This window comes from Pelmatolapia mariae, linkage group LG8 (assembly GCF_036321145.2).
Source record: "Pelmatolapia mariae isolate MD_Pm_ZW linkage group LG8, Pm_UMD_F_2, whole genome shotgun sequence".
Taxonomy (NCBI): Eukaryota; Metazoa; Chordata; class Actinopteri; order Cichliformes; family Cichlidae; genus Pelmatolapia; species Pelmatolapia mariae.
Window position 1 is genome coordinate 17,614,024 of NC_086234.1, and position 15,666 is coordinate 17,629,689.

The 15,666-nt window shown below is 39.4% G+C and overlaps 1 protein-coding gene across 1 annotated transcript in view; it reads left to right on the plus strand.

The window, feature by feature from the left end:
* Positions 1-14,473, plus strand: part of LOC134632958 (receptor-type tyrosine-protein phosphatase H-like) — a 39,239-nt gene extending 24,766 nt beyond the window's left edge. Inside the window, exons 18-20 of the mRNA XM_063481838.1 lie at positions 12,665-12,800; positions 14,240-14,334; positions 14,416-14,473. Of these exons, the coding sequence (XP_063337908.1) occupies positions 12,665-12,800; positions 14,240-14,334; positions 14,416-14,473 (289 nt within the window). The remainder of the gene's footprint in view (positions 1-12,664; positions 12,801-14,239; positions 14,335-14,415) is intronic.
* Positions 14,474-15,666: the final 1,193 nt, after the last annotated feature.

The following is a 15,666-nucleotide window of genomic DNA, read 5'->3' on the forward strand; positions in this document are numbered from 1 at the left end:
ATTGCACACCTTGCTTTCAAAAACCCACACTCCTCAGTCTGAACCCACACAACTCAGAGACGAAAACACACCTGAAGACAGTCGGGAGAAATGGGTAAAGAACTTTTCAGACCGGAATCTCACTGAACCTGAAAAGAGGGTTTTAGCCAAAGGACTCAATTTCGCCATTTCTCCGCAACAGTTGCCCATAGTGGACCTCATCACAGCCATAGAAACCGCCATACGGATTAATAAATGATCACAGACAGAAGCAGAACAGATCAGGATGAAAGTCTCAGCCACCCTCTCCAGTGCAAAAGTCCCTCCGTCTAACCTCACATTACAAGAAAAGAAGGCCGTCGCTTCCCTGAGCAAAGACCACAACATCACTATATTACCAGCGGATAAGGGAAGGTGCACCGTGGTCCTAAACACAACAGATTACCACACAAAGATCACTACTCTCCTCATTGACAACAACACCTATGAAGCTTTAAAGCGAGACCCCACAAGCAGCTACAAAAAGAAAGTTATAGCTTGCCTTCAAGACCTTGAAAAGGACAAAATCATTGACCGCATTACATATCACCGCCTTTATCCAAGGGATGCCATACCCTGCATTTATGGACTTCCTAAAATCCACAAGGAAGGGGTCCCACTCAGACCCATAGTCAGTAGCATAAACTCAGCCACTTATAACATTGCGAAACACCTTGCTACCATCCTTGCACCTCTCGTGGGGAACACCCCACACCACATCAAGAACTCCACCGACTTCACCGACAAGGTCCAGAAACTTACCCTGGATCCAGATGAAACCATGGTGTCCTTTGATGTAGTCTATCTCTTCACTTGCATACCCACCACGGAAGCAGTGGAGACTGTCAGAAAACGACTACAAGAAGACAGCTCCTTGGAAGACAGGACCAACTTCACACCCGATCAGATCTGCACACTGTTAGACCTCTGCCTCACCACAACATACTTCAAATACAATGAAGGCTTCTACAGACAAAAACATGGCTGTGCCATGGGCTCCCCTGTGTCACCTATTGTAGCCAACCTTTACATGGAGGAAGTGGAAAGGAAGGCTCTTGGCTCTTTCAAAGGAAGAGTACCCAGCCACTGGTACAGATATGTAGATGACACCTGGGTCAAAATCAAGACACGAGAAGTGGAATCCTTCACTGTGCACATTAACACCGTGGATAAAAACATCAAGTTCACCAGGGAAGACACAAAGGATAACTGTTTGCCTTTCCTGGACTGCGCCGTGCACATTGAAGAGAATGGCAACCTCAACATCGAAGTTTACCGGAAGCCCACACACACGGACCAGTACCTCCTCTTTGACTCCCATCACCCTCTGGAACACAAACTTGGAGTAATTAGGACCCTACACCACCGGGCAGAACATGTTCCCTCTAAGCCTGAGGGAAAAAAGAAGGAACACACACACGTAAAGGAAGCACTCAAAACATGTGGTTATCCTAACTGGGCGTTCATAAAGTCAGCAAAGAGGCACAGAAAAGAAGATCAGACACCAGCGAGGGAGGATAAGAACGACAGACGCAACAACGTTGGCATCCCCTATGTAGCCGGTGTATCAGAGAAACTCAGGAGAGTTTTCTCTAAGCACGACATCCCAGTGTACTTCAGACCCAGCAACACACTCAGACAGAAACTGGTTCACCCGAAAGACAAAACTCCAAAACACAGACTTAACAACGTGATGTATGCTGTACAGTGCAGCGAGGAATGCCCAGACCTCTACATTGGAGAGACCAAACAGCCACTTCACAAGCGCATGGCACAACATAGAAGAGCCACCTCCACAGGACAAGACTCAGCAGTCCATCTGCATCTTAAGGATAAAGGTCACTCTTTCGAGGATGCCAATGTTCACATTTTGGACAGAGAGGACAGATGGTTTGAAAGAGGAGTGAAAGAGGCCATCTATGTCCACTGTGAGTGACCATCTTTGAACAGAAGCGGTGGTTTACGACACCAACTGTCTGCCATCTATAATCCAGTTTTGAGTTCCCTCCCCAGACGCCTTAATGCCCACTCACATCCTGGGCCATCTGACCTCAGGAATTCACATGACAAGGTGGGGCCAGGTTTCACAATGAGCTCACCCGAAACCCTGGCTGATTAGGTCCCACACCCACTTTCACACCTTGGCTCATGTGATTAGAGGATCACCAGGGGGTCCTTTGTCCCTCTTTGGGGGGATACTCCCACTGGGTTTAAATCTGGGACTCTCGGCCATTTGACCTTAGAACTGAAGAAGCTTCTCGGATGAGAGGTGAAACGTCTTCAAGCAACTTAAAGAAGTCCAGACGCTTTTCTTTGCAAACTCCTTTGACTACGATGACCTGGATGACTGAGAACCTTCACAGACTTAAGTGTGCGAAGATTTCTGTGGTCCACACCGCATCCACGGGTCCGAGGCCGCTTAGGGAAATAGAAAGCTGAGAGCGGGGGATCAAGTGTCGTGGGAGCTCCAGGGACAACAGGCAGGATCCATCTAAAGATGCACTCTGCTGGTCCAGTAGTTCCACGAGAAGCACGGAGAAGAGCTCGGACTTTGATGAGTGTACCAGCCCGCTTTCCTCGTTTCCTCGGGCGCTTCTTCCAGGAAGTGGTGTAGGAGTGTTGGCACAGATAAACCGGAATATAGGGCTCAAAAAGTGGTGGAGGAGGCCCATAATCATCTCCTGTCTCTGTTTGTTTAAGAGCCAGGTCATACGATGCTTTGATTTCTAAGAGTAACTGGCGATTGTACACACGCAGAGCGAGGGCATTTTGGGATAAAATAGAAAAGGATAAGGCTAGCGAAAGCCAAAGCAAAGCTAGCAGAGTTGACTGACGTGTCGCCGTGCATACTGCTGGCGCCATCTTTTTCGTGACCGTCCTGTTGCTCAGAGAACTGAGTAGCTAAACTATAAAAGTGAATGGTCCTTGTTGAGTCTGCGCTTCAGCAGGCCCGCTAGTTCAGACTTATGACCCATGAAGAAAGCAAGACAGAACAGCTCAACCGGTTTTCACATGCTATAGCAAGGGGAGCCGGACGGCAGCACTCCTGCCCTCGACCTCAAACCACTCCAAAGAACCAGCACCCACAGTTTCACAAACACCCATTGTAAAACCACCCTGTGGTGCGTCATTAAACTAAGGCACTGTGTGTGTGTGTGTATGTGTGTGTATGCATATACGAGCCTGTGTATGCGTGTGTGTGTGTGTGAATGCATGTGTGTGTGTGTGTGTGTGTGTGAATGCATGTGTGTGTGTGTGTATGTATGTGCAAGCACGTATATGTGTGTGTGTGTGTTTGTGTGACGCCTTGCTGATCACAAAGGGTCATCTCCCCTCACCCCTTTATATGGCTTAGCTTCCTCCAACGGTTTACCATACACTGTAAAATCTAATTAGTTCCCAGAACTCAAAAAAATTGAGGAAACTCGTTGCCTCAAAAAAATTGAGTAAAGCTTAGCTAAAAATGACTAAATTAGAACAACTTATTTATTTTGAGTACTCTGTACAAGCTCATTTGTTCCCAGAACTCAAAAAAAATTGGATCAAGTTTACGTAAGATGACCAAGTTAGGGCAACTTACTCATTTTGAGTACACTGTACAGCCTTGTTAGTTCCCAGAACTCAAAAAAATTAAGGAAACTCGTTGCCTCATAAAAACTAAGTAAAGCTTACTTAAGATGACTGTTAGGACAACAGTCATCATTGCAAGTCTGCAGTATTAAGAATAACTTGATATTTCTGACTGTACAATACTAATTGTTTACCTACTGACAAACATTTCAAGTTCAACTACATGAAAAAACAATTTTTGGTAACCTGAATATGATTAAAAATAATTAACAACACTTTTTGTAATGATGTTAAAATCAGCCCAACTTTTATTTTCAAACACAACAAAGTATAACAGCCAACATACTGGACGCTGTTCTCTTGAACAACAAACAATTATATTGCCATCACTGTTATAATCTTACAATGAAACAAAGTCTCAGATGTAATTATTCTGAAAATAAGTTTAGGCCTACCACAAGTTTGTTTTGTACTTACTTATATAATCAAAATAAAATATTTGTTGTTCTGTCACAAGTGCAGTCTCTGATTTAAACAACACATTTGTTTTTCATTCCAACACATGAGCTGGAATGTTGTATTATTTTAAGGATGGCTTGTTTCCAGTCCAGGCATTACTGCCTGAATGACTATCACGGATCGAGGTGATCCAAATGTAAGTGCAGAAGAAAGTCTTTAACTTCCCTTAAGTACAGTGGCATCGGATGTGGGTTGGAGATGCAATGAGCTTGAACCTGCAGGCGACCATCTTCCCTGACCACACCATCTGTGACAGAGGACTCATCTCTCCTGTTGTCCTGCAAGCAAACAATCATATTTTTTGGAACATGAACTTAATTGCTTTCTTAAAGCATTTTTTCCTGCATTTGGTATAAAACAAACTCCAATTTAGACAATCTCAGGCTCCCTCCCCACCGGAGAGGTGACATTCAATGTCCCACTGTCAGTCTGGATAGCCCTGACCCCCACTCAACATACAATAATGTCATGAAAGCATCATTTTAAAAAGGGCTATGTAAACATGGCCAATAACTTTCATTCTAATGATGTGCAAAATGATTTGGGCACAAAACAAATTTTGCTGTTAGAAAACTTGCAGACTTCACTATATACAGTGTAGACCCTCTAAACTAAGTTTGGGGGATGTGTTCTTTCAGGAAATGCAGACCAAACTGTTGTTGTTTGTTTACTTACACAGCATGTCTTGTAGAATTAACTGGAGTCACCAGCAACAGCATAGTGCAGTCATATCTCAAGTCTAATAACAGAAGACAGGAAAAGATCAGTGAAGAAACAACTTCCCCAAACCAAAGCACAAATAAAACAATAAGTAAAACAGGCTGATCTAAAGTATGATTAAAGTTCAGCCTGACTAATATAAATGTCACTGACAGTTGCTAATATATTGGAAAACCAAAATACTTACCACTGAGTTGATGTCTTTCTGTCCAACAACAGGAGTGCTGGTCCCGAGCCTCAAAGACAGTAAGAAGCAAGCAGAGGGAGAAAAAACAGAACATTCTTCAGAAACTGATTTGATCCGTAATGGCTGTGCAATCATTGTAACATAGAATTTGCTTATGTTGTTAAATAAAGGCTAGATTTGACATTAATAGATGCCACAGATGTTCAAAAGCTGCCACAAAGCATGAAAAAATAGACGTCTCTGAAAACGTCGGAGCATTTTTGCAAATATGTGATGTCTTGATAAATCGAGCAGATATTTGAACTTTACACAGCTACATTTTCACCTGAAAATATCTTAAAAGTTTATTTGGTGACCCAGAAAAAGTAATAAGTTTTTTAGCCGCGCTCCTCCGCCATTGCCTCGCTTACAAGTACGCACAGGCCGACAAATTCGATCCTCCTTTTCCCCAGACTACCCTTTCTGGGTCACAAAATAACCTTTTAAGATATTTCCAGGCGAGAAGGTAGCTATGTAATGCTCAAATATCTACTTAATTTATCAAAATATCACATATTTGCAAAAGTGCTTCCACGTTTTCGGAGAGCTCTGTTATCCACCAGCGCGATAGCTGACCGGGAGGTCAAGGCTTGATAGAGTCCGGGAGCACAGCTAACTCCTGGCGTATTCTTTTCAACCCCCCTGCACTCTTTTGCTACTCAGGCTAAACATGATATATATGTATATATATATATATATATATATATATATATATATATACATATATATATATATATATATATATATATAGTTAGTTAGTTAGTTAGTTAAGGCTATGGATTGAAAATACCCCCCACACCCCACCCTACCCCTAATGGCTGCACCTCCCGAAGAATTTTGTCTGGGCTCTTATCTCACTTTTTTATTTCAAACAATCAACAGAAAATGGGAACAGAAACAGAAGAATATCTTTGATCATACAGTTTAAGGCAAGGCTTACAAATTTAAGTAACACAATGACAACATTTAACAATTTTAACCTAACAGTCCTAAGTTCCAAGAGATTCTCCAAATGGCCTATTAAAAGTAGTAAAAGTAAAGTAAAAGAAGGTAAAAGGGCCACTTGCAGGACCTCTGGGATATTTATCTGAAAGTGTTGCTCTAAAACATATTTATAGTTTTCAACATTGATGGTGCCTATCCTATTGAATTATCACTAATGACCCCACACATACGCACGCGCAAACACACACACACACGCACACACACGGATGCTGTTTTTTGAACTGAGTGGTGACAGCAAGTCAAATAGTTTTGTATTTTGTTTTGTTTTTTATGATTTGATTTCACCAAACATTTAACTGAGCTCAAATCACAATCATTCAAGAATATTTTGCAACCATATTTAGTCTCAAAAGATGATGGCTCATTACTTTCTCTCCAGATTTTAATATTTATTTTTATATTTTATTATATTATAATTTTTTTTAATGCACTGGAAATGTCTTAACCCATTTTAGGAGTTTCAGCAATTATATTACTTTGCTTGATGGAGGCCAGTAATTTGACCTTTCTGAAATGGACTAACATATTTTTCATTACTACAGGATACGTCTTCCTAAATAACTGCTTAAGAAATGAGAAGCTACTTCAGGGTTAGGGTTAAATAAGCTATTGGTTGCCAAAATTATTAAACATTATTACTGATTACTGCAGTAATTATGAATGGAAAGCTGTCGACTATTTGCTTGGTCAAATCTAGGTGATTTTTTTTTTTTTTTTGCCAGGCAGCCTTTCGTTAGTCTCATTCACATTAGATTAATGTGATTAACATTAGACATAAAAGCTGTAGACCATAAATTTGGTCAGCATAAAGAATTTACTAATATTAAATCGTAATTTATTAAAGGTCATTTTTTTGTATAAGTGCTGAGCTTAAAGATCTTCAGTTAGGAGCAACTAGTTCATCCTAATATTTACTTCTTTCCTTCTGTGGCCTTCAATCCTGTAAGATTATGAAAACTCACGGAGACAAATTGGGATCATTCTCATAAATATAAATACCACCAATGATACAATTGTGCTCAGGTGACTTTGTAGAATACAACATGCTGTTATAGTCAGACCTCTTCTGGGATCTGCAGAGGAGGCATACAAATAAACACAACATTACTACATATTCACATATAAACTCTACTACATGTGAGACTATATACAGTAGAGACACAGCACATACAGTGTCTGACTGATACTGTAAAAATATAATGTGATGTTTCGAGGCAGTGTATTAGGAGCAGGTGAAGGGTTGGTATCTTCCCACATTCCCAAACACTCCTGTCAGTGATTAAAAGTGTGTGTCTGTTGTGACAGAACAGTGTTGTTCAGGTTTTGTGTTTTCTTTTTCTTTCTGTTGTGATCAGTGATGGGAATAACAGCGTTACATGTAACGGCGTTACTAACGGCATTACTTTTTTCAGTAACGAGTGATCTAACTAATTACTATTCCTATCGTTACAACGCCGTTACAGTTACTAACAAGAAAATGCGGTCCGTTACTATTTTTCAACAAACAGACGGTTGAAGCTGTGTTCAGCTTACCGCATCTTATATCAGTTGCACGGAAGTAGCTGACTACGTAAGTAATCTGGACGCTACAGCTTTAAGCAGCTGCGTGCGCTCCCGCGGACGGTAATTACGATCACTGTCTAGCACAGACCTTCCCAAAGTGTGGGGCGCAGAGCCATTGCATGGGGGGCGTGGTATGAAAAGGAAAAGAAAAAAAACAACAACACTTGGACACTGCTAGCACGGGCGCCCACACAAACGCAAAGCAGGAGATGAAGTATCGCTGAATATGTTTCCAAACCAACTTCATTCTAAGCCAAAGACTAGAATATATGGTGAAGCATATCTTCCCTTTGGTTTCACCTACACAAGTGCCAAGGTAGGTCTCTCCTGCATAATTGGTTTTCCCTTCGTCGGGAGCACAGGCTGGGCTCTTCAAGTCACGGACAAACAGGATCCCACATTCTTGATTTTTAGTTCACAAACACTTGTTGTAATGACTAACTACTCCTGACATTTAGCTCTTTATACAGTAACGTTACAGTGGGATACAAATAATATCAGGCTGATCCTGCCACAATTTGTTCCCCCTGTCTAAATCACAGACAAACAGTATCTCACAGCTGTTTTTGAACCCATTTTGCACAGAGAAGCATTTTTTGAAAAATGTGTTGATAGCAATGTTGAATATTATTTCACAGGAAAAAACAACTACATGTAAAATAATTACACCGTGATGTCATACATACATTTGGCGTTGCGTGACGAACTCTGTATTCCTCGTCCACACCTAAATGCAAAAAAGGAGTTTTAAAAAAATCTCCGTTTTCAGTTTATGTGTGGACGAAACAGCTGTGTTTTCAAAAGTACCCGTGTAGGTGTGTACGTAGCGTAGTTAGTAGTTTATTTTCTTACTACCTGTAATTTATTGCAGATTATTTGTATTTGCATAATTGTTTACTAAATGTTTGAGGTGTGAAATAAACCACAATGGAGCAAAATATGGGTGTGTGCCTGCGTGTGCGGGAGGGGGGGACCATTTTTTAAAGGGGGGCCTAGCAAAAAAAGTTTGGGAACCGCTGGTCTAGCACAACACCTGGGGCTAAGGGGGCAAAACAATTGCATGAGTGCTGCTGTTTGACTGAGGAAGAGTAAAGCAGTCGTGGTAAGCCAATCACATGACCACCTAAAGACAAAGCAACAAGGTGATATATACCCGTTTTTAAATTGTGTTGATTGGCCACGTAAAACCAGAGTCATAATAAACAATATATACGCGGCGTTTTTTCCTTAATAGTTTCATTACGTTTACTGTCTAAGGACAGCACTAGCAAGCACTCTCTGCTTATGACAAAAAAAAACCCCAAAACAAAACAGGGGAAGTTTTAGGAGTGACGGCGAGAGAGAGAGAGAGAGAGCAGAAAAAGAGAGAGAGCGAGTGTTGAGATGTGAGACATTTGTGACGTTTAGCATGTTTGGGGTGTGTAGTTAATGTGTTGTCTTGTGTAGTTAGTGTGTAGTGTTGTGGATAGTGTCCCGATTCTAAATATTGAGGAAAGGAACAAACCAACACTGGCCCAGAAGAGTTCAGTCAAACGATGAGTTTATTGAACATACGCGTGGGAAGATGTACACTGCAACACATCAGCATAGATCTTCGCCAAAAAGTTCAATTCAAAATGATTTTAATATGTCAGGGTTTAGCCCTGTCACTTGTTACTAGGCAAACAAAATGCAGTTAGAAGCTAAATGAATCCCAGGCCTTCGGCCTGGCCTACCTATAAAATCATTTGTATTTGTAAGCGTGTATGCTTTTTTAACCTTCTGCTGCTCCAAGTCACTTACACAATAGATCGTCGGGACATCACGCCAAACGAAGCTTAAGACCTTAAATAGACTGAGCATCAACTCTTTTCATGAGCACAACATGCAATGTGTGTATACAATGATTATAGCTGCACCTGTAATAAAAATGTTAATCTGATGCCAGTAGCTTTAATAAACATTTTAATGCAATGTTAATGATGAAGGCTATATTGTAGCAGTAAAATAATTTCTTTATTCCCACAATAGTTTTGTGTTGTGTGTCAGAACAATGAGGCGACTGCTGTCTCCAGTAGGGCTGGGCCATATCATACCGTTCACGGTAATACCAGTATAATTTTGGGCAATGAGAAGAAAATGAAATATCACGATAGAATATGGGTAAAACGCGCATGAGCAGTGCTTTTGTTTTCATATGCACATGGCGGAAAAAGCATGCCGGCGACGGAGAATGAGAAGGGCAAAAGCGGATCGTAGAATGAAACGGATGAACCAGAATTGGTTTGTAAAAATGCTGCAACTTCAGTGGTGTGGAACTGGTTTAGCTTTCGTCCGTCAGATACACAACAAAGCACATTTTTGATAGAGCATGCTAGCGGGCCGTCGTTATTACCGTGTTTTTTGGAAAATACGGCACACTTAAAATCAATCCTTTGATTTTTCTGAAAATCGACAGTGCCCCTTATAATCCTGTGCGCCTTATGTATCAATTCTGGTTGTGTTTACTGACCTCGAAACGATTTTATGTGGTACACAGCGCTCGAAAATCTGTCAAATGTTTTAGTACGACTTTGCTAAGCTACGAACCCGCACCCCTTGATGGATTGTCGGAGCATTACGGCTATCGTAGGCAGGAGCCTACGTACTGTGCTTCAACATAATATTACCGTATTGTGTGTGTATAACCTCTTTTTAAGTTTTGTGGATATTATACATGGTTATGCTGAGGATATGTTGGCCAATTTCCACTGGAAATGCCTTTTGGTTAAACTGTCAGCAAGGAATTTGCATTTGCACTGTTAAATTTTTATATGACTTTAATGCACATAAAAAACAGCTGCTTGTTTAAGTGAAAATACTTTTTTTTTTTTACACTAATAAAGTTGTGGAGTTGTAAAGTACTTTGTCTTGCGTCAATTATATCGTCAGTTATATCGTTATCGCAAATTTTCAAATGTATATCGTGATAAATATTTTTGGTCATATCGCCCTGCTCTAGTCTCCAGGTAGAAACAGGAGTGATACACCTGCTGTTGTCAGACCTGCAGTTATCAGGCTCTCATGTTCTCCTTTAAAGTGGAGAGAAATAATTTTTTTGGAGTGGCACAAATAATTTGTGTGGCATCTTATTGAATGCAGAACAGCTGATTGTTATGTAAATAGTTTGAAATGGTTATTTAAAAAATCAAGGTAAAAGGTAAATGGATGCAAATAATTTTGTTGTTTGCAAAACTTGTGCATAGGATTTTAAAATTGACAATTTATATTTGCATTTATCAAATATGATTCATTAAACATGTTTGTGGTTACGTAATCAGTAACTAATTACTGATTACGTCCCCAAAAAAGTAATCCCGTTACTTTACTGATTACTTATTTTCAAAAGTAATTAATTACTTAGTAACTTAGTTACTTTTTAAAAACACGATTTACAACCTGAATAGGTGATAAAGCAATAGATCTTTCAGCCCAATTCTACTTTTTCTGCATAATCCATCATACAAAATGTAATCAAATGGAAAAGTCTCTTTTTAAAACTTGTTTCATTTTAATCTTTTAAAAAATTTAATTATATACAACATTCTCTGACTGGAAGAAATTTGTTTAATATTTAAACCTATTTTCTGCACATTCCAGCACATAAAATAAAATATTTTTTGTGTTTACACTCACTCTTTCAAATAGATGCAAGTAAAACACAGCAGAAAATAAATAAAATCAAAGACTCAGCGGTCCTGTTGCTCTATTTTCACCTGTAAAGCAGGAGTGGGGCAGGCGGAGGTTTGCCCTGGTGCAGGTGTGCCGCAGTGGTCAGTTGAAGAATCCGCGAGTTTCTCTTTGAATTTCCCATTACGTGGTAGCTTGCTCGGGAGTTTAGGGGGTTTTTGCGCTGTGAGAAGAAGTTTTCTTCCCACGCACAACGGACGTTAATGTTTTTGTCACTTTTTATGGAATCAAACTCAAAGTAAGGTCAGTACTTCCACGCTTTAAACGCTGCATGCTCATACTCTCTCCCGTACTCGATATATTATCCATTGTTGAGCTGCACACAGCTGTTGTCACGAACGTCGCACTCGCTTACATCACTGTCATGAGACAGTCTTGCAAAAAAATCACGGTTTTAGTAACGCAGTAACGCAGCGTGCTTACGTGAAAGAAACGGTAATCTAATTACCGTATGTGCAATAGTAATCCCTTACTTTACTCGTTACTTGAAAAAAGTAACCCGTTACAAGTAACGCGTTACTGCCCATCTCTGGTTGTTACAGTAAAAACTATAACTTTTTCTACTTTTTTCTACTATTTTATGTTTTTTTTTTTCTGATTTTAGATCAATTATGTTAATACAGTATGTCAAAATGAAAACATGACTGTAAATTCAGACACGTGAGGTTGTGCTGAAAAGGATGATACCAAACAAGGCAAAGTAAATAGTTTTTAAAGGTAAAATGTGGAGGGAAAATCAAAAGTAGTTAAAAATGGCCAATTATACCATGGACCCCAGAGCTTTAAACGTTTTTTAAAGTGACGCAATAGTTACTTTTCAAGTAATTAATTACTTTTAGAATATTGTAACTCAGTTAGTAACTCAGTTACTTTTTTTGAAGAAGTAACTAGTAACTATAATTAATTACTTTTTCAAAGTAACTTGCCCAACACTGGTTGTGATGTCTTGTTTTCAGCTCACTTTAGTTTCATTTTGCATTTACTAGTTTCACTTTTTTACTGTTTGGAAATGTTCCATTTTATTTAAGTTTTCATTAGTTTTTGTGGGTTTTTTTCTTTATAATTATAACATTTAGGGTATTTGTCAGGGGTATATTTTTAAAAGTCTTGAGGAGATATTACATTACAAATTGCAAACACGTGCATCAAAGCCTCTCTGAGCAGACTGTGATGACAAATTTGACCAAAGGGACAAAGACTACAATTATAGACATGTATGTTCTAGTTTAGTTTTTGTTAACTATAATAACTTTGGCACAGACACAGTAATGAGAGCTTTCTATATGACCTTAAAAACCTTTTGCTATCTTATTATGACGCTTGTGTCTCTCTTAGTCCTGGAGTCGGGAGAACTGGCACTATCATTTCCCTGGATGTGCTGCTTCAGCAGCTGGAGAAAGAACAAGCAGTCGGCATCAATGCCTTCGTACACAAGATGAGACTGAACCGACCGTACATGGTGCAGAAGGAGGTAACTCTATTAAACTGCTTCTGATTGAGCCACTACTTCCTTAATTAGCTAACCATGTATTTCTTTATAGTCACAGCTGGTGAAACAATACACAGACAGCAGTTTAGTCATCATAAGATATGCAGTTGTTTTGTTTTGTTTTTTTGTTTTTAATTGGGGTCCTTTCATCTTAAAATATGATTTTGAAAGATTTTTTCTATTGTTCAATTTTTGTTTTTCAAACTTTGTACACATTAACCAGCAGATGACTCCTTAAAATATTTTAAAAAAATATTTAATGCCCAGTTTGTTCATTGCACATGTTACAGCAAAATAGGGCGATTCGATTCCGATTCACAAGGTCCGGAACTGATTCGATCCACGATTTGATTCAATTTGAATCAGGGAAATTTTGCCTCAGTCAGAAATATTATAATTCTGATCACGTATTAGTACATTTCCATATTTTTATATCTATAAAAAGAAAGCTGACACTTGCAAGACTTTATCAAAGTGTAAGCATCACAGCAGATGCCTTTGTGTCAAAGTAACAAAACACTGAAGATAAAACAAGGCGACTTTCCTTGCCTGGGATTTTATAGCAAATAACCTTAAAAATATTCTGCAGTTGATCAAAAATGAAAGAAAGCCATAAATTAACATCTAAACATTACCTGAAGTGAAGCAGGACAAAGTTACAGAGATTTTATTAGGGGGGGAAAAAGGGGGAAAAAAGCAGCGGCCGACAGTGCTGTAAACAACGGTAGACTTGCGCGTAATAAGCAAACAATGCAGAAAAAAGATTTTTAGATGGGAAACTGTTCTGAGAGAGAGACAGCGAGCTCTGCATGAAGTGTGATTTTACCGTGGTGGGAGCAAAACAGCAAAACTAATTCATGACGATGTTTACGTGAAGCGAAATGTGAAGCGTAGTTTGGATCTTCTTTTGCTGCTGGTTCAGTCAATATTGTTTGGAGAGAGATAAAAACCTGCAGCTTCTGCGGTCCACGCTTTGTGTTTACGTCTTCGTGCAGAATCTGTGTACCTGCTCTCGTTTACTGTTTTAGCTGTTTGGTGGTTGTTGAAATTTTGTGGTTTAACCTGAAATTCTGGCGTTTCGGGAAAAATAAAATTATATTTAAAAATCGATTCAGGACTTATCCTTTTATCCCCGTTATCCAAGCCCACCCCTACAGCAAAACACTTGATTGAAATGTTATTATAGTCCTGTTTGTGACATTCTGGCCAGTATTTCTCTCTATGTCTATATCTTTTTAAGTAAGAGAGCTGAAAATTTGTTTTCATAAAACAAAGCTTTATTGGACTTTTTTGTTTATTAAAAAAAAATCGAATGCTTTATTTTGAAACTGTGCAGCAATGCTGAAAGAAACTATTATGATCTTTACAGGCAGAAGTTCCGCATTTCAAATAACCAACAACTTCTGGTTTTTCCTTTTCAGTCCCAGTACATTTTTCTGCACCAGTGCATCATGGACAGTCTGCAACCAAAAGACACGAATGAAGAGAACATTTATGAGGATTTATACGAGAACACGTACGAGACGCAACCAAAAGACACAAATGAAGAGAACATTTATGAGGATATATACGAGAACACGTACGAGACGCCAGACAGCTTATACGTCAATGCCACTGCTCTCCAAGAGCTCCGTCGGCACAATGTAAATGCCTAGTATTAACCCTGCACTTAATCTTTTATGCACCTGATGAAAAACTATTTGTCTATGAGCAATATTTTGGTTTTAAACTTAATAATACAAACTATTACATCTTAACTGTTTCCGTTTATGCATTGCACACTTCAGATCTTATTTAGTTTGCATCTCTTCTAAATGTGTGATATTATAATTGTTGTTGTTGTTTTTGTGTGAGAAATTAGCACTCTGATGACTTAGGAATGTTAAAAATGTCATGGTTCTGGGTCCTTTTTACCCAGCATGTTGAGTTTCATCTATTCTAGTGATATTTTGTATTATGGTTTATGTTCAGGTTCATTTATAGTCTTAGTTATTCTGTTTTGAATTTCTTTATACTCCCTGTTTTGTTCTTGTGTTTTTAGGTTTCCCCTTGTGTCTTTGCCCTGTGTGTCTCTCTCTCTGTGTCTGTGTTTATGTGTTTATTATGTGAGCCGTTGTGTCTTGTCTCCCTCCTTCTGTTCCATTCTATGTTTTCCCGAGCCCATTATGTCTCCTCTCTCTCCCTCGTGTTCCCTTGCTCCCTTTCGTCTGCCTTTCCTCCACTCCTCTGTCAAACTCATGTGTCAGTCTTGCATTCATTTCCTGTTTTATTGTGAAGGTCTTGTGTTCCATGTTCAGTGTGTTTAGTTTTGGTTCCCTGGTGTCGTCATGTCTAATTTGTCTCAGCTCTGTTCCCCATGTATTTTCTGATTCCTGGTCGTTGTACTGTGTATTTAAGCCTCTGTTTCCCTCAGTCCATTTGCGTTCTCCTTCACTCATGGCTGTCTATTTGCCTGTGTGTTTCTCTGTATGTTTAGGTTCCAGAATTCCAGTTTAGTTTTAGTTTTATTTTGTATCACCTGCACACCAGCAATAAAGCTGTGTTTGTGAGTTTAAGTCTTGCCTATTAGTCACTGATTCTCTTTCCTACACTAGAAACAACCATTTATGCATCTTCTTCTGTGACATTGCTACCTGAGGGGTCCTGACTGCTGGACACAGTACAGAATTTACTATCAGTAACTTCCCTTTCTGGCTTTGAGGGCCTCGTGGTTGATATCTAATGGCCCTGACTGCTGCTTGCCCAGATATAGTGGCTCAGTTTTAACAGGGTCAGGCAGGGGAGGGACGGAACATTTTAGCAATGTTGTGCAGCACACTGCATGCTTTGATAATGTTAGACTGTTTAA